Source organism: Coptis chinensis, chromosome 1 (genome assembly GCF_015680905.1).
Source record: "Coptis chinensis isolate HL-2020 chromosome 1, ASM1568090v1, whole genome shotgun sequence".
Taxonomy (NCBI): domain Eukaryota; kingdom Viridiplantae; phylum Streptophyta; class Magnoliopsida; order Ranunculales; family Ranunculaceae; genus Coptis; species Coptis chinensis.
In genome coordinates this window covers 15,608,929-15,631,172 of record NC_141456.1, presented here as the reverse complement: position 1 = coordinate 15,631,172, position 22,244 = coordinate 15,608,929, and the positions used below count along the sequence as shown (strand labels likewise).

The window sequence follows — 22,244 nt, the reverse complement described above, 5'->3', positions numbered from 1 at the left end:
CTTTTCTAGTAGGTAATGCGTGACTTCTTTTTGTGATGTTGTGATGCATGATTGAAGTTTGTAAGTTGATAATACTTGATAGCATAGATATTCAACGTAACATAAGGTTATAAACAGCCTAGCTAATAATATCTTGATTGGTAATTAATTTTTTACTACCTTTATTAGCCGTAGATGATCTGATGAAGTATTCCAATCACGCAAAGAGACCACTAATCATAACGTGGGCATATCTTAGTATAAGCGGACCAAAGTAAACTCACAAGAATCTCCGAGGGAAAACATATAGCAAAAAACAAGTAATTTTGGATGCGCCAATCAACTTAACCCACTCGTTATCATGCTTGACTAAGGATCTGTGGATTTTTCAAGTCTACACACGAAACACGAGTTTCCTAGCAATTTGCTTGATGGGTATCTATGGAATTTGCAGTCCCCAATTTCTCTCTTTTTCCATAAAACTTTCAAAAGATATGCCCACGGAATTACAAAAAAGATTTTAAACACAAAAGACAACACATAAAGCAGGCCTCAGCCTACATACTTTATCTTTTCATATAATATTGAACTAGTTAGGTACGTAGACCCGATTTCCACAAGTGCAGGAGGTGAGAACCTTCATTTTAGTGTTTTTTCCATGCACTTAGCAATTTGCATCGTAGAGGTATCTTCCTGCCTTTGAAAATTGACAAGTTTGATGTCTTCAAACCGACTCACGTCTCACGTATATATAGAGATGGACTACCTCTGCCTTCTTCATATAGTTTGACAACTCTTTTCTTTGTTATAACCACAACCATATAACGGTTTTATACATCTCAGTACTTTACAATGGAGAAGACATCGTCTAACACCTTGTCACCTTTCTCATTAGCTGGTCTTATTTGGTTTCTCTTATTTGATGGAGTTCTCAATTGGATCATTGAATTTAAGAAGTTTTACTCGAGTTCTCGATGTTTTTTCCAATCATTAACTGAATTTTTTGTTGGCAAATCAAAGGGTGGTTCTGAGAAGAAAATTGCCAATTCTGAATTGTTGAAGCACAAGTTAAGTCTTAAGGAGAAGGTAGAAGATGGAAAGCTAAGCAGAGAAGATGTAGAGATGGTGATGGGGAATTTGAGAATTGTATGTAACCCAGACGAAGACAAGCCTCGGGAGAGACTGGGTTTGCATGAACTGTCAGTATTGTTCGAGGAGAAAGAACCAAGTGTAGAGGAAGTGAAGGAAGCTTTTGACATTTTCGATGAGAACAGAGATGGTTTTGTAGATGCAAGTGAGTTGCAGAGAGTAATCTGCAGTTTGGGTTTCAAAGAAGGATCAAAGTTAGTCGACTGCGAAACGATGATCAGAGCTTTCGATGAGAATAGAGATGGAAAGATAGATTTTAATGAGTTTGTAAAACTAATGGAGAACAGCTTTTGCTGATCCCTTTCTTTTGTACAGTAAAAAACTTAAAGAAACTTTGGGTTTGAATCAAAAACTTCACTTTGACATTCTGCGAGGTTAAAAATTACCTTCTATATCTTAGTTATCTGATAACATGTGCGAGGGCATGGTAAATGGTCCAGTACAAAAACAACAACGTAGGATAAAACTTAAAGCAAGATAATAATGATTGTAATTTTACAAGAAGGGAAAATATGATAATAATTACTACATTTCTTAAGGCAAGATAAAGAAAGATAGATCACCATCTAAGCATATAGGAATATGTTGCGTCTAACGCGGAAGCGATTAACAACAAACTATCAACAAGACTATTCAACAACTCCCAAACAACACCCAATTAACACAAGCATATAAATTAAATAGAGAAAATAAAAGCATACTCACACAAGACCAAGTTTTACATGGTTCAGCAATTTGCCTATGCCCACACGGCGAGCCTTTGATAGATTAGATGTACTAGATACAAGATTACAAAGATGAGCACTCAACACTCACTTAGAATGTATCATTCACACTCACAAAGAATGTTCACTCTCTTTTCTTCTTGGTTTAGTTTTCTCACAATCTCTCTCACTTAGAAAAAAAAATCTCTCATAAAGAAAGGTTGAAGATTCATTCTTCTCACAAAAAAAAATGATGAAGATTGGGTTAGGTCGTGCTTGGGCCTTGGGGGGCGACTTGGGCCTTGGGCTTTTTCAGGCCCAAAACAACATTCTCCACCTCGGTGAGGTTTTAACACATAAAACCGAGCCGAACACAAGATCCACCAAGAATCACAAGTCGTCATCAAACCACATCGCGAACTCACCGTCAATTGTCCCGAAGGACCTTGCCCACAAAGAGCCATACCCACAAAGAGTCTTGCCCACGAAGAGCCACCCACAAAGAGCTATCTTCACAAAGAGTCATGCTCACAAAGAGCAATCACGCCCACGAAGGGTCATGCCTACGAAAGGCATCAATCAACAATGCATGAGCCTCCACCATTTGTGGAGTACCTCCAACCAATGTTGGAACACAACTCTATAGTGAACCTTCTACAACCCAAAGTCGTCTTGCCCTTAGGCAATGAAACAAATTCCCAAGTACAAAACTTGTCACGAGCCTCCACCATTTCATGCATATCCACTGACCAATCTTTGCAATGACCATCTCTAACAACTTCTTCGAAGTCGTTTGGTTCATCACCCTCGATATTCAGTGCGTAGGCAACCGAGTCCGGTCGACCATAATGCTTCACTGGCTTATCATGCCCATACTTTGTAACTTGTTTCACACTTCTCTTTGGCTTAATTTGATCTAGTCAAAGCTTGCTGCTCAAGTTGTTGTAGCTCTACTTCTTGTTGTATAGTTCTTTCATTAATAATCTCACTCTCTATAGCATCCTCTGACGCTTCCATCTCAATTACTTGAGATTCTATAGAATCACCACTATTTCCAGCCTTCTCCGGCCTACTAAAATGTAGCACCGAAGTCTCATCAAAGGTAACCTCACTGCTGACCAGGAACTTGTGGTTCTCAAGACACCACAATCCGTATCCCTTTCCTCCCTTTGCATAGCCCAAGAATATAGCTTTCTTAGCTTTAGAATCAAGCTTAATATCCTTCATATGGTAGTAAGCACTAGATCCAAACACGCGCAAAATATCATAATCAGCTGGTTTCCCTGTCCACACCTCATAATGTGTCTTGCAGTCTATCGCCAGAACTGGTGATCTATTATACAAGTAATATGTCATGGCCACTACATCTGCCCAGAACTCTTTGCCAAGATTGGCATTGGAGAGCAAATATCTCGCTCTTTCAAGCAACATTCTATTCATCCGCTCTGCCATCCCATTCTGTTATGGCGTGCCCCTCATTGTCTAGTGTTTAACAATACCCTGTTGCTTACAAAACTCCTTGAAAGGACCATAGGTATACTCAGTACCATTATCAGGCCTCAAAGTCTTCACCTTTCTTTCTGTGTGTTTCTCAACCATTTTTTTCCACATTTTAAATGTCTTGAAAACTTCATCCTTGGACTTCAAGATATATACCCACACATAGCGTGTATAATCATCGATGAAGGAGACATAATACCGGTTACCTCCCTTAGAAGTCACTCTAGAGGGTCACCACACATCCGAATGCACATAATCCAGGATGTCTCTCGTCTTGTGCTTGCTTGTACTAAACTTGACTCTGCATTGCTTGTCATAGACACAATACTCACATAATTCCATACTTGGTTTCTCCAAGTCTGTCAGTAGCCCTCGCTTGCACAACACAGACAATCCCCTTTGGCTCATATGCCCAAGGCGCATATGCCACAATTTTGTACACTCAGAATTATCACCACATGTACCCACTGCTTGGAGTGTAAAAAAAAACCGTTGACCCATCATCCGGTAGGGCACCCGATCTTCACCCGCCATCCAAACCCGCACCGACCCGAAAACAGACCCACCACCGTTTTCACGCGGTCGAGCTATGGGTGTAGGTTCTATATTCAAACCCGACCTGTCAAGCCGCCCGACCCGCACCGTGTCAAAAGTCGTTGACCCAACCCTGTTGACCCGCACAATTTCAAAACTCAAGTCTAATATTCTTGTATTTTGTTTATATTTTCTTTTAACTTTTGTAGGAATTTGGGAGATATGAATACAAACTTATAAGTTCAACATCAATTTCAAATATTCAAGTTTGAACATTGGGCAAATATCAAAAGTTCAAATTCAACTTTCGAATTTTGGAGAAGATGAATTATTCATCCTTGTATTAATTTCGAATTCTTTTAGTTTATATTTTATTATTTTGTACCATAGATCCTCGCTCCCATCTTCATTTTATCATGCTATGGAAAATAATCAATTTACAAATGATAAATCACGAGAAAGAAGTTTCAAATTTGCAGATATGGTTTTGGGTTCAAGTTTAAGTTTTTTTATTTTTGTTTATTTTTCATTGATTGATTCCATTTTTTTCTCTATGTTGTGAATTGGAAATATATTACTTGCAAAATTTAAAAGTTTTTTTGTTTGTGAAATTGGGTTAAAATGATAATTTTCACCCGACCCGGATGACCCACCCAAAACCCGCCCCGTAAGCTGACCTAACAGGCCGGGTGATGGTACTAAGACAAGACACTTCAACCCGCCCACCCCCATCGGGGACCACTGGATTTGTATCCCCTAAACCCGCGGTTGACCCACTCCGCCCCGTATTACACCCCTACCTACTGCTATATCGCTTATCATTATACTACCCAACAAAGTATACAAGTTTTCATATCTTTGACCCTTTATAATGACTAAAGAGCCACTAATGATCTTTAGGACTCCACTATTTCCTATAAACTTGTGCCTTTGGAATCCAAGGTACCAAGAGAAATGAGGTTCTTCTTTAATTTAGGAACATGCCTTACATCGGTTAAAGTCATCACCACACCATCATGCATCTTGACCCGTATAGTTCCAATTTCTACCGTCTTACAAGCAACGTCATTACCCATCAAAATGGAACCTCCACTCAAGTTCTCATAGGTAGCAAACCACTTCCTATTTGGACACATGTGGTAGGAACACCCAGAATCAAGAATCCACTTTTCGGTCAAGTGATCGTTTTGTGTAGACACCAAAAGACTTACATCATCCCCATCAAAGCTGGAAGCAAGACTTGCTTCACTAACATCCTCATTCTCAAACTTATCACTCATCTTGTTACTCTTTTTCGGGCTAGGGCAATCACATAGATAATGCCCATTTTCCTTGCAATTGTAGCACCGTACATGTTTTAAATCTTCTTAGAACTACCCTTCCACTTGCTTGTGGAAGTCATCTCATTCGACATCACCCTCGCCGTCTTTTCTTGTGTTTCTTTATCAAACTTTTCTTTTTCAAATTTTGCATTTGATATCTTGGGAGCCATTTCCACAAGTCACACAAAGCAACCCACAAGAAACTTCACTTGGGAATTTTATCAAACATCTTGTCTACACAAATTTTAAGTACTATGGTTCTTCACCAAAACTCAAAATCCTAGATCGTATACCTCGCTCTGATACCAATTGTTGCGATTAACGCGGAAGTTATCTCAACAAACTACCAACAAGACTATTCAACAACTCCCAAGTAACACCCAATCAACACAATATCAACACAAGCATATAAACTAAATAGAGAAGATAAAAGCATACTCACACAAGACCAAGTTTTATGTGGTTCGGCAATTTGCCTACGTCCACACGGCGAGCCTTTGATAGATTAGATGTACTAAAATACAATATTACAAAGAGGAGCACTCAACACTCACTTAGAATGTATCATTCACACTCACAAAGAATGTTCACTCTCTTTTCTTCTTGGTTTAGTTCTCTCACAATCTCTCTCACTTAGAAAAAGATTTCTCTCACAAAGAAAGGTTGAAGATTCATTCTTCTCACAAAAAAAAAAGATGAAGATTAGGTTAGGTCGTGCTTGGGCATTAGGGGGCGACTTGGGCCTTGGGCTTTTTCATGCCCAAAACAACATTTTGTTGATCCCTTTCTTTTGTACAGTAAAGACTTAAGAAACTTTGGGTTTGAATCAAAAACTTTACTTTGACATTCTGCGAAGTTAAAAATTACCTTCTATATCGTAGTTATCTGATAACATGTGCGTGAGTATGGTCTAGTAGAAAAACAACAACGTAGGATAAAACTTAAAGCAAGATAATAATGATTGTAATTTTACAAGAAGGGAAAATATGATAATAATTACTACATTTCTTAAGGCAAGATAAAGAAAGACAGATCACCATCTAAGCATATAGGAATAGCTATAAGGTTGTTTGATCAAATCAATTATCTAAGTCAGGTATCTAGTGCTCAACAGTTAACACTAATTAAGGTCTTGAATCCACTGAAAACACACTGTCAAAAATAATGATAGCAAGCAATCCAAAAAATGCTAGTACCAAGTCCATGGCCATAATGGATATTTTGAATTTTTGCTGAATCTACAAGCCTTGTTCAGCAAACCCAGAATCATAATAAAAGAACTATGGTCTTGAGGGCTTGTTTAAACTTAAGGCTCTGCAACCACGAAAGATGAAGACGATATGCATGCAATTAACACTACACCATAACAGGCTATTACTAACGGCAAAAAACCGTTACTAATAATTTTTAAAGCGCTTAAAATGCATTGCAAATAGGGTATGGATAAAGTGTTATAAATGTTTGCAACGGTTATAAAGCGTTGCAAACCAAATTTTCCAACGATTATTAAACATTGCAATATTTATTTGTAACGCTTATTTACACCTATTTCATACACAAATTTAAAACTTTAGCAACGTTTTTTTATTTCACCAACGCGCGTTGTGAACGTTAGTAATTTGTTAAAAATATTACCAACGTTTCTCAAGCATTGCAAAGTTGTTAGCTAATATCTCACTGAAATTTCAATTTGTTCCGCCTATTTATTTGTAACGGTTATGAACCGTTGCTGATAAAAAAAAATAATCCCATATTTTGTAGCGACTAGCTAAACCTACAAAAAGATACCCCTCTTGCACCATATACAAAAATCATAAATTTTTATACAAAAGATTCTCAACTTATTAGGAATAATACTGCAACAACATAAGCATTCACATAAAAAAACATCACCAGCATAGTAAATTTGACTAGCAATCATTACAGAAAATACTCCAATTACCCACAAATAACTACAATGTTGTATCATTCATCTTAGATGCAAAGTCCACAAACAAAGTCTTTTAGTAACATACCTACAACACTATACAAATACTGGCCTCTTACTACTCTAACTGCCTATTACTATCACGTTCACAAAAAAAAAATCACAATAAACTTGGAAAAGGAAATAAAAAGGTACACCTGTTTGCAATGCACACCAAAGTCTTCAATCTTATTCAAAGGAATAGTCTGATACTCCAAAACAGGTTCATCTGGAGGCTTGTACCCTTCAGGATAAGTCCTAAAAGCACCAATTTCAACTTTCCGAAAGGTAAACTTGATCCTCGTTGGATCAATAACAACAGCTAAAAATGGTTCCTGAAATTGCTGATTAAGCATCTGAGTCGAAACATCAATACCAAATAACCAACACCCATATCCCGGATGCGAATGATACCAACCCACAACATTCTCCAGTTGCCCGGCCTAACATAAAAAACATGTATCTTAAGATTAACCAAATGAGGAAAAGGCAAACAAGTAGTAATCTTTTAATTGGCAAAAAATATATATATATATATACCTGTTTATTAGTCTGTGAATAATCAACCATATACTCATAAGCATCAGCTTGAGAATTAACTCTAGTTTCAACAGGTAAAGCAAAAGCATCCATAACAATAATAGCATCCCCATCCGCTTTCCCTTGCATTAAACCCATTATCTCAATATTCTCACCAGATCTCGCATGAACAACCATCTTTAACAAAGCAAGTGCCAATATTTTGACACGTTTGAAATAATGTGGGTCATTTGTCCACGGTTTTTCTTTCTGGAATTTGGTCTGGGCTGATTCGTCGTAGTGGTATATTCGTCGTAGGGAGAAAGCCAGCTCCTGGTACATATGCACAAACAACCTTCAAAACACAAGTGACTTATTAGGAAAAAGTTCAGATATATATATACCTATTGTAGTATAGTATCAAGAGAATCCTCACCCAGTAAATAATTTGGCGATCATGTCCTCGTTCTTTTCATTGTTTAACCTGTCTTTGCGGCTGAAAGATCTCGTTGTTGATCAAGTGAGTTTGAAACTTTTATGAATAATGTGACAAGTTGAGACCCACCAAAGAAGCAACGACCATAGACTCTTGGAGGGAGAGGTGCAATGGTTTGACAGGGGCGTAGATTTATCCTCTTCCTCAAAATCGAAATAGCAAAAGCAAACAATTCTTGTCGACTCCTTTAGTTTCCTCGTTAGATGGTAAACTACAACACAAAGACTAAAGTGATTTATTTGTTAATTTTTCTAAAAACAAGTATGATATCCTTTTCATTGACCAGAAAAAAAAGGGTGTACCATCATGAATTCGGAATAACTTCCAAAAGTCATAATTGCGGCAGGGATTCCTACTTTCAAGTCGAGAATCGAATCACCTAATCAAACAATCGATTGCCCCACAACTGCAAAATGCGTCATTTCAACTCATCAACTGAAGCACCTATTTCAGCACGCCGAGAGGATTAAAAGTAACAGAAGTGTGTAATACTCTAAAAAAAACTTTCCAGAGTGTGTAATACTGAATGCAAAACCCTTGAGCTGTATAGACAATGTTTTTTTTTAATAAGATAAATAAATAGAGTATGCACTTGAAGTTCTTGATTGCTTTCGTGGTTGTGTTTGAGAACCAAGCTCACCAGTTCCATAAGACTAACCATTGGGTATCTAATATTATTGCTTTAGCTAGAAATATATGGTTTTAACACTATACAACACCTCAAAACCAGATCACATGGTAGGCGCGAGGACAGTTCTTGGTCACTGCCACCAAAATAACGACCGGAGCTGAAATTTACCTACACATATTTATGTTAATAAGAAAGAGAATCATTTTAGAAGCCAAATACCTTAGAACGAAAACAAAAATTAAAATCATGAGCCAATGTCAATAAAGAATAATATATACCATGAGGTAGGAATCAAAAAACTTACATCACTAGCATTTACACCAGCATAAATGATTTTGACAAGGACATGATGTGGTTCAATCGGTAATTTTAACAAAGTGCGCACAATGCTAGTTGCACTTCGAAAATTGTGGCTCAGAGTGTGAACAACCCTAGCCAACAAAACCAAAATAAATCGACAATCAACCATACAATGCCATAAATGGACTGAAGCCAAAAGTTGAAATGAAATATCAGTGGCATGAATCAGATTCTAAACTAAAGTGCCATGCTTAACTAACCATCATAATTAAGCCTCTATGGATAGTACAAGGAACAACGCATCAGGCAGCAGAAAAAGTACAAGTATGCATTCATAAGTGAATAGCAACTAAGCAAAGTAAAAGAAAACACACCTTTGGACCCAGAGTATATAGGGTCTGGAAGCATCGGATAAAGTCCCGAAGCAGACTCCATGTTTATAATCACACCCTGCTTCTTCCCCCCTAGCATGGCTTGTATCTGCACATGGAACAAAAATCGAATATGGCTTATATAATGTCTAATACATTGATATATTTGTAATAAGAAAAACAAGACCCATACCAAGATTAATCGAAAGTCGCGGTAATAACAAAGAACCAAGTTAACATTAACAAAGATGTCTCCAAGAACTAGTACCATCGGTTTTATCATCATAAATGATATAGGAGTACTTATACCAAAGACAATTAATACATATATCCAATCCTCCATATGTTTCCAAATGCTTCTCAAAAGCGGCCGCCACTTCTCTCTCGTACCATTACCAATTATTACCTCATGTTATAATAAATATATATATTCACCATATGTAAATAAATGAAATAAACATTCTCTTACTTGTATTAGTGACGTCACATTTGACGAAAATAGCTGATGGATGAAAATTTAAGTTAGTATTATGATGAAACTTGGCAATCTCTGAAGCAACTTCTTTCCCTCTCTCTTCGGAGAAATCCACGATTGTTATATATATTCCTTTTTTCGCTAGTGCTAAACTAATTGCTTTACCGATTCCTGACGCAGCACCAGTGATAAGTGCTGATAGTCCTGCTTTAAGTTCCATTCTTCTTTTTTGAAAGGGTTTGGGGATTGGACTGGCTGCTGAGGAACGTTTTTTGATTGCCAAAAAGAAAATGTTTACCTAAATTGCCTAAATTGCATTACCAAAATCCCCGTGTCTGCTTAAAATCCAGAGCATTACCTAAATTGCATCAATAATTAACAAAGACTGATTCTAGATCGATTGAACTACCCTCTAGGATCCACTCCATCACATTCTTCCCTAGTTTAATTTTGAAATAGTACCGAAAAATAGAACTTATTAACCGGCATTAAATTGCCCAAGTGAAACAAATTGCCTTTATACCTCTGTACAGCCCCACCTCCATAGATAAGTACTGTGGATTTGTTTTCAACCGCCTCCCACTATTAATGATTGTAGAAAGGTTAGTTTAGAGTCGGCAAAAAGCTGGAACTAATATTGGTAAAAAGATTTAGATACATGTTTAAAAATAGAGGGATGAATAGATGATCAATGAGTGACCAAGTCCCCCATGGTGAAATACAAATGTTATTATTCTACTATTCTTCCATACGGAAAGATATAAAATCAGTAAAATAAGGTGTCATTTACCTTTTCCTTTATGTCCGAGAACACCTCTCCAACTTCAACAGAACCCAATGTCTCTTCTGTGGCTCTGATCTGGAGTGGTGAAAACCTACGGGAGTCTGTATCAACCAAAGAAACCAAGTAGATGTTATCCAATGAAAAAAGATAGCAAAAAGAAACTGGTTCCAACACCACAACAAAATATATAAACAAGGAGCTCTTTTTCTCACTAATCAAACGGTGTATGTTCAGCTTAGTGGCCTTATTCCAATAGCAAACAAAAACTATTTCCCAGGCAATACATTAAGCATTTTCTAACACACCTAAATTATGTTTACCACATACAATTCACTCTCCCTCATCACTAATTGCTTGAAAAGACTATAATTGGTCAATAATTAGTCATTTTCTAACACACAAAAGTTCACTTGAGGTCAAACAATGTCACAAACAAAAAGATTTGGTTTTTTTTTTTTCCAAAATGAAAAATTAGCAAATTCACTATTGACTACAAAAACCAATACAGCAAAACAGAAAAATAGAGCTGGACTGAGTAGAGAAATTAATACCATCTAGCCAGAATTTCATACCTATTCTTACCATGACAGCAACACTCATTCCAAGGTTCCACTATTCTCCCTCCTCCTTTATCCGGGCTTGGGACCGGCAGCACAAAGACTTTCATTACTTTGCACTGGCGGAGTTAAAAACGGGGTTGTTATCTCTTCAACCTGCAAAAAACCAAAAAACTTTCATAATAAAACATTCAGACAATAAACATTCTTATAAACCATCTAGCCATCATAACCATCATAACAAGCTATAGTGCACCAGTTCGTTATGTCATTCTTACATCTTGCAAAAGGCTCTTACCATTACTTACAAAAAACATACTCAAAAAACCAAAATAGATGAAGTTTGCATATCCCACACAATAGATTACTCATATTGCAACCTTGATTCAAGCCAAATCAAAGGCCCCCCTTCAACAAAATCACTAAGGTCCGAGCAGCCAAATTGAGGTCCATCATAAATAGGAGCATTGGGAGCCAAGACTTCCTGGATGTAGGTCTTTTTCTCCCCTCTAAGGACGTCTCTGCCATGGCAAATATTAGTGGTGGTTGTCATAACATATCCCCTAGCAACTGGAACACCATCTCTACCTGATAGGATAACCTTAAGAGGTGGACTCAACGTTTCAACAGGAGGGTTCACAAATTCAAACATATTCATTAAATTCTGTTGAGACGGACGGCGAACTGAGTTAGAACCAACATCGGTTGACTATTCGACATTCCATTGTTGGTTACAAGCTTAAGCATATCCTGACAAAATGAATGACAAAACTAAGATTTATATATATGATGAAAGCAATAAGTTTTATATTTAAGGCAAACTCACCATCAACACACCCTCAACTCTAGCTATGGGGGACTTCATCTCACTCATTTCACCCTTAAATTCAGAATTTGATGAAGACCTTGCTTTGTGCTAACATCACCTTCGCAATACTTGTACGTTTTAATTGCTTCTTAGAGAGGTTAGAGCTGATTCCACGAGTCCTACTCCTTTTGTCCGCTCCGAAGATTACGGTCAATTCGTCATTATCAAAATCAAGATAAGTTGCACTGCCCTCTCCACTTGAAGTTGCATTTTTTCTTTTCTTTTAAGCAGCCTCCACCAATTCCTATAGTGTTTTCCATGGAAATTAGTTCAAAACTAACAAGTTAGTACAAAAGGTAAATCAATCGAGAAAAAATTGTCTATAATAACAAAGTAACGAACTAACTGCCTGCACACTAGTTCATGCATCATTTACAAAGGGAAATACTATCCCAAAGACTTATCAAATTTATAGTTGGAACTCAAGTGAAATGCAAACTCACATAACGGGCTCGAGCGCTCTCCAAAACAGACGTTCATGTCCTGCTTTCCAGCTGTCTACCCGTTCGTGTATCTTGTCAGGATTTTTTTTATTCTACATGTACATTGGTAAATAATTGTTAGCATATCGTGATCAAAATTTAAAATTTTATGGAAAGACACCTACCATTTTATGCAACATGTTGACGTATCCCGCCCAAGTGTATGTCAAGAATCATTCAGTTTTATATTCTCACCATTCTTCGCATTTCTTGCCATCACTTCAAGAGTGTTCTCATATATTACAAATTGTTCCCAATGATTTGGATCAATGCCAGCTGGGCATGCGGCAATTTGTTCTTCTAAGGTCTCAAACTTACTCAATATATCTTTTCTCAAGACCCATTTTCCATAACTAAACTTAGTACAAAAGTTTTTTTCTGCATGTGAACGAGCTAGTGCTTAGTCGACATTTGTAACTTCAAATTCACGCTGTAAAACACAAGTTATATAGTAATGCGAATGAAGCTAGAACTCAAAACGTCTAGTATGCATTAAAAAAAAATCATAGGTAAACCTTACCATTAAGGCATTCCAAACCTTATCCTTGAAGTCAGGATGTACAAGCCTCCAATCAATGTAACTAACTGGGATACGAGCTCGAATGAGACTACCAACACGAGTATTCCATCTGGAGGCATTATCACCAACGACAACACCATCAATATCAATCAACACAGGTAACTTCCTAACATTTTCTGATTCTTGCATGTCGCCTGAAGGCTGAGATGCATGTGAAACTAAAGTAGAAGGCTGTGATGCATGTGAGGCAGAACTAGAAGGTTGAGATGCACTAGGCTGTGGTTGACCTGATACCATTTCAAATGAAATCCTAACATATATTGCAAAATAGTCTATTAGTAGTCTGGTACTGAAAAATATAATCATGAAAGGTGAGAAAGAAGAATAAATAAAAGTCTATACACAATTCAATCCAAACAAAAGTATTTCATTACCTTATCACACATACCACCAATTTAATAAACCCCACCCCAGAGAGATACATAACAAACAAAATGAATAATAATAATAATATACACAATAGCATACATATTAAGACTGAAAACTTTAAAGCAAAAAATTGTATCATAGTTTGGAAACTACAACAATTACAATCAGGTTAAACACTTCATCAAAAGCTTCAAATTAGGTTGGTCCCAAGGGTAGATCGGAAAACAGTTGGTACATCTAGTGAGTCAACTCCACACGTCAATCGCCTCGGTGAATGGATGACTACCGACCAATTAGGATTTTTCAAGTCCTTCGAGTAAAACACTTGACTAGCTTCGGAAGCGAGAATGATCGGCTCATCAAAGTACTGATCAACACTTTTCATCTTATTAAGATTGACCAACACCAAATTAGAGTCTGGACAGAGCTTGCAACCATTGGTCTTGTCCTCCACCCTCACCCAATTGCAATGAAAGACTACTTGTTGAAAGTCTGTATAGTCTAGCTCTAATATTTGTTCAATAACCCCATACCACTTCGTCGATGCATCCACTGGATTTTTGTCTTTCCTACTTGACGTAAACAAAGTGATTGCCTCCATGCAAACACCACTATCTTATGTGGCAATTGTTTCATCATGCGACCTAGTAGAAAAGACAAAACCATTGATGCGGTACTTCCCATACGTTTTAGCTTGGTGCAATGGTCCTTCAACTAATCACCATAAGTCACTCTTGGTGTCGTTTGCAGCCAATAACTGTAAAAAGACGATAGTTAGAAAGCTAATATTACTAACTTCAGATTTCCTATTTAACTAATAGATGAATTAAACAATACCTTGTTATATAACCAGACAATGAAATCTTTTTGTATCTACACTTCTGACTTTGCAACCCCTTTTTCTCTACTACGAAATTGTAAAGAGCGGTATTCACCACAAATCGTTCATGCAATTACGCATGAGTATTTTCATGTAGAGTACTAGAGTGGGTTTAGAAACCAAATGTGTCAAAAAAAAACACACCTGTAGTAATCATCAAGCTTTTCGACATCTAGTCGAAACAAGACCCATCTACGTATTTGAATCCATTGTTTAACACTTGTGGTCCTGATCTTTACCATCGAAAGCAAAGGCCCTTCATCACTATACTGCGCCATCTTTATCCGAAAGGCCACACGCTTTGATTTATGATTTCCATCCCCGAATTGGGCATATACTCCATAGCATACTTAAACCGACTTCGGAAACAATATACGACTCAAGAATGGACCCTTCAACATATCGTTTATTCTTTGGGAATATTTTTATACTCTTTCATCACCCTATTAGAATAAGAAATTTAAGTATACACTTTCAATTTTAAAATCCAATTATAGAAAAAGCTAGAGAAGATATTAAGGTAAAAGTAATTTACATACCGTTCAAATGGAAACATCCACCTTTGATGCAGTTCTAACAAAGTAGCTTCATCACCAAATGCACCATGAGGTGGATCGATATCAAAAACGATGGTGGAAAATATTTTTCAAGCACGCACAATGCTTTTGCAACCATGTACTTGGCCTCTTGGATATGTTGCCGGACTAAAACTTTAGAACACAACAAGTTGAAAAATAAGCTTATCTGATGAATAGCTCTTCGCAGGTCACGATGTTTAGGAAAAACATGTTGAACCAATACAGGTAGCAAATAACACATAATGACATGATAGTCATGTAATTTCATTACGAGCAAACCAGGTGGATTTAAAGTGACAATGTTGCTCAGATTTGATGAGAAACCAGAAGAAAGCTTCAAGTCCTTCAAAATTTTGCAGAAGTTTAACTTCTCGTCTTTAGTTAAGACAAATGGAGCCTTCGGTTTTATTAGTTTCCCTGTGATTGGGTCTGATTGCATCCACTGACCACTATGAATTCGCATCTTCTTCATATCTTCTCGCGCACCTACTGTATCCTTTGACTTGTCTTTCTTGTCTAGAATGTAATTTAGTAGATGTTCCGCAACATTTTTCTCAGTATGCATCACATCAACATGTCGGGATTTATGAGTGGGCTAATAGGGCATATCCCAAAAAATAGACCTTTTATACCAAGCCTCTGTAACTTGAACATCTTCATCATCTACACTATTATCCAAATTCATATCAGATGTGCTTATTTTGCTACCTGTTGGGATTTTACCCGGATTATACTTGATATGACTCACCTGCTGCATAACTTTTTCTCCATTTAACCTTAGTAGAGCAATGTTCAACCTTTCAGTTTTAAGTCCCAAGTATTTGTCTGACCGAAACGGGTGACCCAACGGAAGAAAGGGGCAATAGTTTGTGTAAACAATCTTCTTTGCATGCTCAAGATATATCGATTCAGTGTTATCTGAAAAAATCGGACATGCTTTATAACCATGTGTTATGCAGCCCGCTAAGTTTCCAAAAGCAGGAAAATCATGAATACCCCACATTAGCATAGCTCTCAAGGTAAACTGTTGTTTTTTATGCATGTCATAAGCCAACACCCCTTCCTTCCACAACTGTTCCATCTCCTCATACAATGGCTGAAGAAAAACGTCGATATCTTGACCCGCCTGCCTTCCGCCAGTCTCAACAAACACATCATTTGGAACTCGGTTTCATACATAAAGAAAAAGGGGAGATTATAAAGTACCAAGTAAACAGGGCCAACAACCGTAGCTAGTGGATTGTATTCCGCGGGGATTGAAACCATCGGTTCGCAATTCCAAGCCAAACATTACGCCTTTCCCCGAAAGCAAAATCGGGCCAACTCTTTTACATGTTTTTCCATTTGGATTGAGTCGATGGGATGCCGCATATGATCCCAAGAAGGTGTAGCTCAATCGTGTCATGTCATTTCGTTCGCTATCCATGGGATAGTGTACAACCTCTTGAGCCTTGGAATCAAGGGAAAATGTCTCAAAACTTTATTCGGCTCTTTTGTTTCTTTCTTACCCATCTTTCCTTCTTTCACTTTGTATCTGAGTGCTTTACATTGACGACATTTCGTTAACTTAGCATCATCTTTCCAGTATAACATACAATTGTTCTCACATGCATCGATACTTGTGGCTTTCATTCCTAGCTCTTTCAACATTGTTTTCATTACAGGGTACTTTGATGGCAAAGTGATTCCTTTTTGGGAACCATATCCTCCAAAGAGACAAAAGTGCAGATACACTAGTTCCCGACCAACCATATTCCTTCTTCAAGTTATGAAGGTCAACAATTGCCGAAAGTGTAGTAACACGAGCCTCACATGAAGGGTATAGCTTTTGTTCCGCCATTTTCTTGTAACCTCTTCCCCAAATCAGGTTCAAGAACAGGTGGTGGTTCAAAATCCCCCATATGATTTTCTTCATCCTCATTCAAATCACCTGCAACTACTTCATGCACTCCATAAAAAGCATCAACAAAATTCCCCATCCCAAGCCCTTCAGCCTCAGTGTTTTCTTCTTCAATCACTAGCTCCACCACCGGATCCGTACATGGGTTCTCACCATGTAAAACCATACACGATAATTCTTATCCATCCCGTACCTAATCAAATGTCTAGAGATTGTACCAAACATAAAGCTTTTTCCATTTCAACATTCTATACAAGGACAAGGACACGTGGTCGAGCCGCGGTTGTTCACAGACGCAAATTGAATGAAATCAACCACCCCTTGTTTGTACACATCTCCAAATCTGTCCAATTCATTCATCCACTCTTTCTGAATTGGCCGAGACATTCTGCAAAATTAGACATATGGGAGGTTGAACAAGCACATTGTGTAATCTATCGATTTGATACAACATAATACACAATCAAACCTTGAATATAGACACAGAGTACTAAGGCTTTTGTGTAAGTCGTTGAATCCTAAATTTGACTCCAACTACATCAAAAATAAGCTCTAAGTTGGTCCAACGCAGCTGGCCTAGGTAGCAAGCAGCACTAGTATTCTCAAAATTCTAGCTAAGTCTATGATATTAAAAGAATAGCTATAAATATAATTAACTAACTACGTAATTGGTGTGTACACTACCAATTAACTCCTAAGGATACATAGAACAAGTATACATTGATCCACAAGTGTAGAGCAACAAGAGTATAAACAAATTGCATCAGGAATCTCCTTTGCATTAAAAGCCAACAAGTGCACAAACAAATTCATATTAACAATAGCAAATACTTCTATATTCAGCAACAAAATCATAAGCAAAATTACAAAAAACATAATAGACCCATAGTATAAGGAGAAAGCCCAGGAAGATCAAGTCCAACGTAACATCATACAACACATACATAATATATAAGGACTCCCTGTTAAATCCCCATGAATATCATATTGGCCAATCATATAAGGACGCCAAGTGAATATTTTGCTGCCATTTTAGAACTGTAACAGTTTACGCAAAATCATATTAATCTAAAAAATGTACCTTCAAGCAAGAAAAAAACTTCTCGGAATTGTTGGTTCCTAGATGAAGAATGAAATACAGATGAACGTCAATAAAGCAACAGAAGAATGATCCTTCAAGTAGAAAAAAACAATTTTTTTTATAAAATTTGCAGTAACAATGAATCAAATAGCATCAACCCATCCAAAACTAAGATGGAAACAAATCCTTCAAACCAGTAAAGCAATAAAACCATTTTTTTTTTTTGTGAAAAACTCACTCCTTTTCATTGCTAATGGAAACGGAAGAAGAAGGTGAGAAAGTAGTTACCTTAAAAGTGGTAACGACAGTGGCAATGGCAATGGCAGTGGCACCAAGTGCTACTATGGACGAACATCAAAAAGAGAATAAACCGTTTAGGCCGAGAGGGTAAACAAAGAGAAGAAAGAGAGAGAGTAAAGAGTTTAATTTTACCTGCGTTGGCAAGCCCTAGCTTTTCTTCAAAGTTCGAGTTGTTATGAGTTCCTGAAAATTAGAATGAAGAGTTTGACATATATTTTCTAAGAAGAGCGCGATATATTTTCGTTTCCCTCTCCCAAAACTTTCTAATGTATTCCCAGTCTTCAATTTTTCAACAGATAACCAACGGTTTAGAAGGGTAACAAATTAATTCTGGAAATTGTAATAATTATACAAACATTTACAACTATCCAATGCTAAATAAGCGTTACTAAGCCTACAACGGTAAATAAGTGTTGGTAAGTAAAAATTGGTGGCGTTGCTAATATCCTGATATGGTGTAGTGTAAACTACAAAGCATTGCTTATAGAACTAGCATAAATAACGAGTTAGAATTGAGAAGTACCTATTGACCTCAGGTAACTGCACAATTCTGTGTTTCTAGCTGTTAGGCATGCTGGAGAACTATCATGATGTAGCATGCACAAACACTTGCATGAAGAATGCAAGAGACATGGAAAGCAATGACTGACCCCAAGGAGAAGCTAATTTCTCTCTTATAAGAAGCCTCCATCTAATACCAAGACTGTGAGTTGTTTCCTCCCCTTCATTGTTATTAGTTTTCTAGTAGAACAAGGGAGCTCCTATGATCAACAGAGTACACACATCTGCAGTGCAGAATTAATCCTGTTGGAGTGTCAGCTATAAAACCACACTTCCCTTCTGGCAAATGAGCATCTCAATCTACAGCATAAAAAATTCCACAGAAAGCAACAGATAACCGAAATAACCAACAAACAATATGCACCTCCATATCTCCCATATGGTGATTCGTCAAACTGCCAAGATGAAATTCCTTTTCACACTGATAAAAATGACACCGGTTCGGCATGTTTACAGCAACATGATATGATAGGAGGAGAATAGTACCTAAACCAAAAAACCAAAACAACAAAAAAGAATGAATGGTATAGGACTTGACAACAGACAAATAAAACAAAACATCACTACCTGTGTTTCCACCAACTTCATTCTCTGGTGTTTTGACAACACGAGAGCAACGAATATCTGTTCTATCGGACCAACTACTGAAACCCTACCAGCTGCCTTGGCATTTGCATAATGAGTACAAGTTTGGTCTTTCACAAAGATGTGGTGGCAATATTAGCATTACGATTTACAACGCAGAACATGTAATGGGCCTACACATTCTGCAATAGTTGGATGTACATCAGAACTAACAACATACAGAAACAGTAACACCATTGAACAAGACTAGAAAACAACAAACATGGTTTCCTGTCATATATAACAGGCCACCTGCACCTTAGTTCTATAAGCAAGGTCGCTAAGAATAATTTTATCCGAACAACAAAAAACAGACAGGTCCTGCAAATGAAAGACACATAAGGGAATACATTTACCATTAGATCGACAGAGATATAAATGATACAATATGCTGTGAGCCCACAAATCAAGACCTCCATTTTGAGCTGTGAAGCCTGTGAGATCTCCACTTTACAAGTTTCAGACGCCTGTCAGTTATTTTACATTTTTGTTACTTTCTAAAAATATCAAATTTAATTTGGAGTTCTCCCCTAAGATGTCAGTGTAGGATAAAAAAGTACAAGTGCATTAGCATATGAAATAATATTTACCGGTCTAGAAGACAGTGGTTTCCTCCAAATCATCTCCCTTGATGATAAAATCAGTAACGACAATCACCAGTAATCCCCACAAGTACAGGTACCACTTTGAAAACAGTGGAATCGATTAGCATCTCTAACAACTATTTTTCTTCTTGTTACCTCTGAAATGAGTTTCACTGCAATATGGCAATCATGGCACATTCTAAGGTTCTTTATTACATGGATAGGTGCTTCTGAAGGAGTCTTGAGAAGGCCAAAAGCTATTGCAAGTTTCTCACTGTGAAAGCTAAGGTATTCTTCCTTTTGTTCATCCTCCACGTCGTGTAGCACTGTAGCGATGTCAGGCACATATCCCAAAAGTTTAATCTGTGACAAAAGTTCTGCAAGTTTCTCATAGATTTGAATTGACTCTTTGTGTTTCTTGTCTTCTGAAACAAAGACATGGGTGTTGTTCTTCACCTGTATCCAGCTCACTCCTGGTTCTTTCTTTATCTCTCTTCCCCTCATAAACTTTCGAACATTCGCAACTCCATCCCATCTCCTTGCCTTGGCGTACATATTAGATAACAGGATATATGTTCCCACATCATCGGGATCCAACTTTAGTATAATCTCTGCAACTTGCTTTCCTAAACCAAGATTACGATGGACATGGCAAGCACTTAACAAGGTTCTCCATGCAACAACATCCCAATTGATTGAGATAGACCTCATGAAATTCTCAGCTTCATTGAATCGTCCAGCCCTACCCAGAAGTCCGATAATGCAAGTGTAGTGCTCCAACCCAGGTTCAACGCCCTTTTCTTTCATCAACTGGTTCAAATAGTAGAATCCCTCATCCACAAGACCTAAGTGTGCACAAGCAGATAGCACCCCGATAAAGGTCACATAGTTAGGAACTTCTGATGCTGCTAACATCCCATAAAAGACCAAAAGAGCTTCCCTACCAAGCCCGTGATGGGAGTATCCAGAGATCATCGAATTCCATGTTATACGATCTCGATAGATCATATTGGAGAACACTTGGTTCGCATGTTCAATGCTTCCACTTTTGGAATACATATTGATCAAAGCATTTTCAACGATCAAATAGTCCTTAAATCCAGACTTCAATGCATGAGCATTCAACAAATCTCCGTGTTTCAGTGAAGACAGCCCAGCACAGGAATTAAGCAAAACAGCATACGTATACTCATTAGGCTGAACTCCCTCAAGCATCATTTGCTGATAGAGATTCAAAGCCTCCTCGAAACACCCATTTTGAGCATACGCAGCCATAACTGATGTCCACAAGACAACATTCCGATCATGTAATCCATGAAAAGCATTTCTTGCCCCAAGGATCTTACCACATTTCCCATACATGTCTATAACAGCACTACCAACAAACACATCAATCTCAATCTCTGCTCTCAATATTCGACTATGAACCTGTAAACCCAATTTCAAGTCCTTCAAATGAGCACAAAGACCAAGAGCAGTAACATAAGTAATATGATCCCACACGACATTCTCATCCACCATATAATACATAACCTCCAATGCTTCGCTCAAATACCCATTTTCCACAAACCCGTTAATAATCGAATTATAAGAAAGAACATCCGATCCCGGCACAGTTTTAAACACCCCCAAAGCCCCTTCCATGTCCAAACACCTAGTATACATATGAATAAGTGCGTTTTTCACATACGAATGAAACACCAACCCCGACTTCAACACATACCCGTGACACTGCATTCCTTCCTTAACCGCCATAATCGCAGAACACGACGACAAAACAGTAGCAAAAATATACTCATTAGGACAAAAAAACACCCAATTACTCATACATTTAAACAATCTCAAAACTTCCAAAGACCCACCACTATGGAAATACCCAGCCATTAAAGAACTCCAAGAAACGACATTTCTTTCGGGCATTTCATCAAACAGTTTACGAGCTAATGAAAGTTGGTTGCATTTGACATAAAGATGGATTAATGAGTTGGTTTGTATTATGTTTAGTTGCGTGTTGGGAGTGGAAATGAGTAAATGTGCATGAATGGTTTGGCCTAATTTTAAGTTTTTTGTATCAGCTGAGAATTTAAGTAGTTTTATGACAAGAGTGTGATTGTAGGATGGTCTTGGCCGGGTGGGCATCATGGTCTTTT

General features: G+C 37.6%; 3 protein-coding genes and 1 long non-coding RNA gene across 13 annotated transcripts; 1 reads left to right on the top strand and 3 right to left on the bottom strand.

The window, feature by feature from the left end:
* Positions 1-717: 717 nt before the first annotated feature.
* Positions 718-1,493, top strand: LOC147522457 (putative calcium-binding protein CML46). Its single transcript, XM_086593565.1, has one exon. It carries the CDS (start codon positions 832-834, stop codon positions 1,423-1,425), a length of 594 nt encoding a protein of 197 aa, XP_086449691.1. The 5' UTR covers positions 718-831; the 3' UTR covers positions 1,426-1,493.
* Positions 1,494-7,108: 5,615 nt separating this feature from the next.
* On the bottom strand, positions 7,109-8,394 carry LOC147522456 (COP9 signalosome complex subunit 5-like). Of its 2 annotated transcripts, none has more exons than XM_086593556.1 (3): positions 8,110-8,394; positions 7,695-8,028; positions 7,109-7,597 (listed from the first exon to the last, which is right to left on the bottom strand). In XM_086593556.1, exons 1-3 carry the CDS (start codon positions 8,130-8,132, stop codon positions 7,262-7,264), a joined length of 693 nt encoding a protein of 230 aa, XP_086449682.1. In that variant the 5' UTR covers positions 8,133-8,394; the 3' UTR covers positions 7,109-7,261. The 2 variants fall into 2 exon arrangements, with proteins under 2 accessions (XP_086449682.1, XP_086449688.1); XM_086593562.1 differs by having other exon boundaries at positions 7,695-8,006; positions 8,078-8,124.
* Positions 8,395-8,581: 187 nt separating this feature from the next.
* On the bottom strand, positions 8,582-9,579 carry LOC147522455 (uncharacterized). The gene is made up of 3 exons (XR_015213066.1): positions 9,475-9,579; positions 9,105-9,231; positions 8,582-8,968 (listed from the first exon to the last, which is right to left on the bottom strand). It is a non-coding gene; the product is annotated as an uncharacterized LOC147522455 (long non-coding RNA).
* Positions 9,580-10,336: 757 nt separating this feature from the next.
* EMB2744 (Pentatricopeptide repeat (PPR) superfamily protein) lies at positions 10,337-22,236 on the bottom strand. 9 transcript variants are annotated; one of them, XR_015213065.1, is made up of 12 exons: positions 19,251-19,443; positions 18,849-19,129; positions 18,458-18,508; positions 18,314-18,366; positions 18,026-18,063; positions 13,158-13,467; positions 12,763-13,067; positions 12,599-12,690; positions 12,114-12,399; positions 11,303-12,037; positions 10,737-10,831; positions 10,337-10,528 (listed from the first exon to the last, which is right to left on the bottom strand). XR_015213065.1 is itself a non-coding variant. In XM_086593529.1 (12 exons), exon 1 carries the CDS (start codon positions 22,234-22,236, stop codon positions 20,164-20,166), a length of 2,073 nt encoding a protein of 690 aa, XP_086449655.1. In that variant the 3' UTR covers positions 11,463-12,037; positions 12,114-12,399; positions 12,599-12,690; positions 13,158-13,467; positions 18,026-18,063; positions 18,314-18,366; positions 18,458-18,508; positions 18,849-19,129; positions 19,251-19,372; positions 19,454-19,653; positions 19,867-19,977; positions 20,101-20,163. The 9 variants fall into 9 exon arrangements, 8 of the variants coding, with proteins under 8 accessions (XP_086449655.1, XP_086449630.1, XP_086449637.1 ...); XM_086593529.1 differs by lacking the exons at positions 10,337-10,528; positions 10,737-10,831; positions 12,763-13,067 and adding exons at positions 19,454-19,653; positions 19,867-19,977; positions 20,101-22,236 and having other exon boundaries at positions 11,463-12,037; positions 19,251-19,372; XM_086593504.1 differs by lacking the exons at positions 10,337-10,528; positions 10,737-10,831; positions 11,303-12,037; positions 12,114-12,399; positions 12,599-12,690 and adding exons at positions 19,454-19,653; positions 19,867-19,977; positions 20,101-22,236 and having other exon boundaries at positions 19,251-19,372.
* Between the last annotated feature and the right edge of the window lie 8 nt (positions 22,237-22,244).

What these genes read in the sequence shown, in the direction of transcription:
- LOC147522457 (XM_086593565.1), top strand. Translation starts at nt 832, where the DNA reads ATGGAGAAGACATCGTCTAACACCTTGTCACCTTTCTCATTAGCTGGT.
- LOC147522456 (XM_086593556.1), bottom strand. Translation starts at nt 8,132, where the DNA reads ATGATCGCCAAATTATTTACTGG. An exon ending in ATCGCCAAATTATTTACTGG is followed by an intron (nt 8,029 to 8,109) that starts GTGAGGATTCTC and finishes TGTGTTTTGAAG; the next exon opens with GTTGTTTGTGCATATGTACC. An exon ending in ATTCACAGACTAATAAACAG is followed by an intron (nt 7,598 to 7,694) that starts GTATATATATAT and finishes TTTTTATGTTAG; the next exon opens with GCCGGGCAACTGGAGAATGT.
- EMB2744 (XM_086593529.1), bottom strand. Translation starts at nt 22,236, where the DNA reads ATGATGCCCACCCGGCCAAGACCATCCTACAATCACACTCTTGTCATA.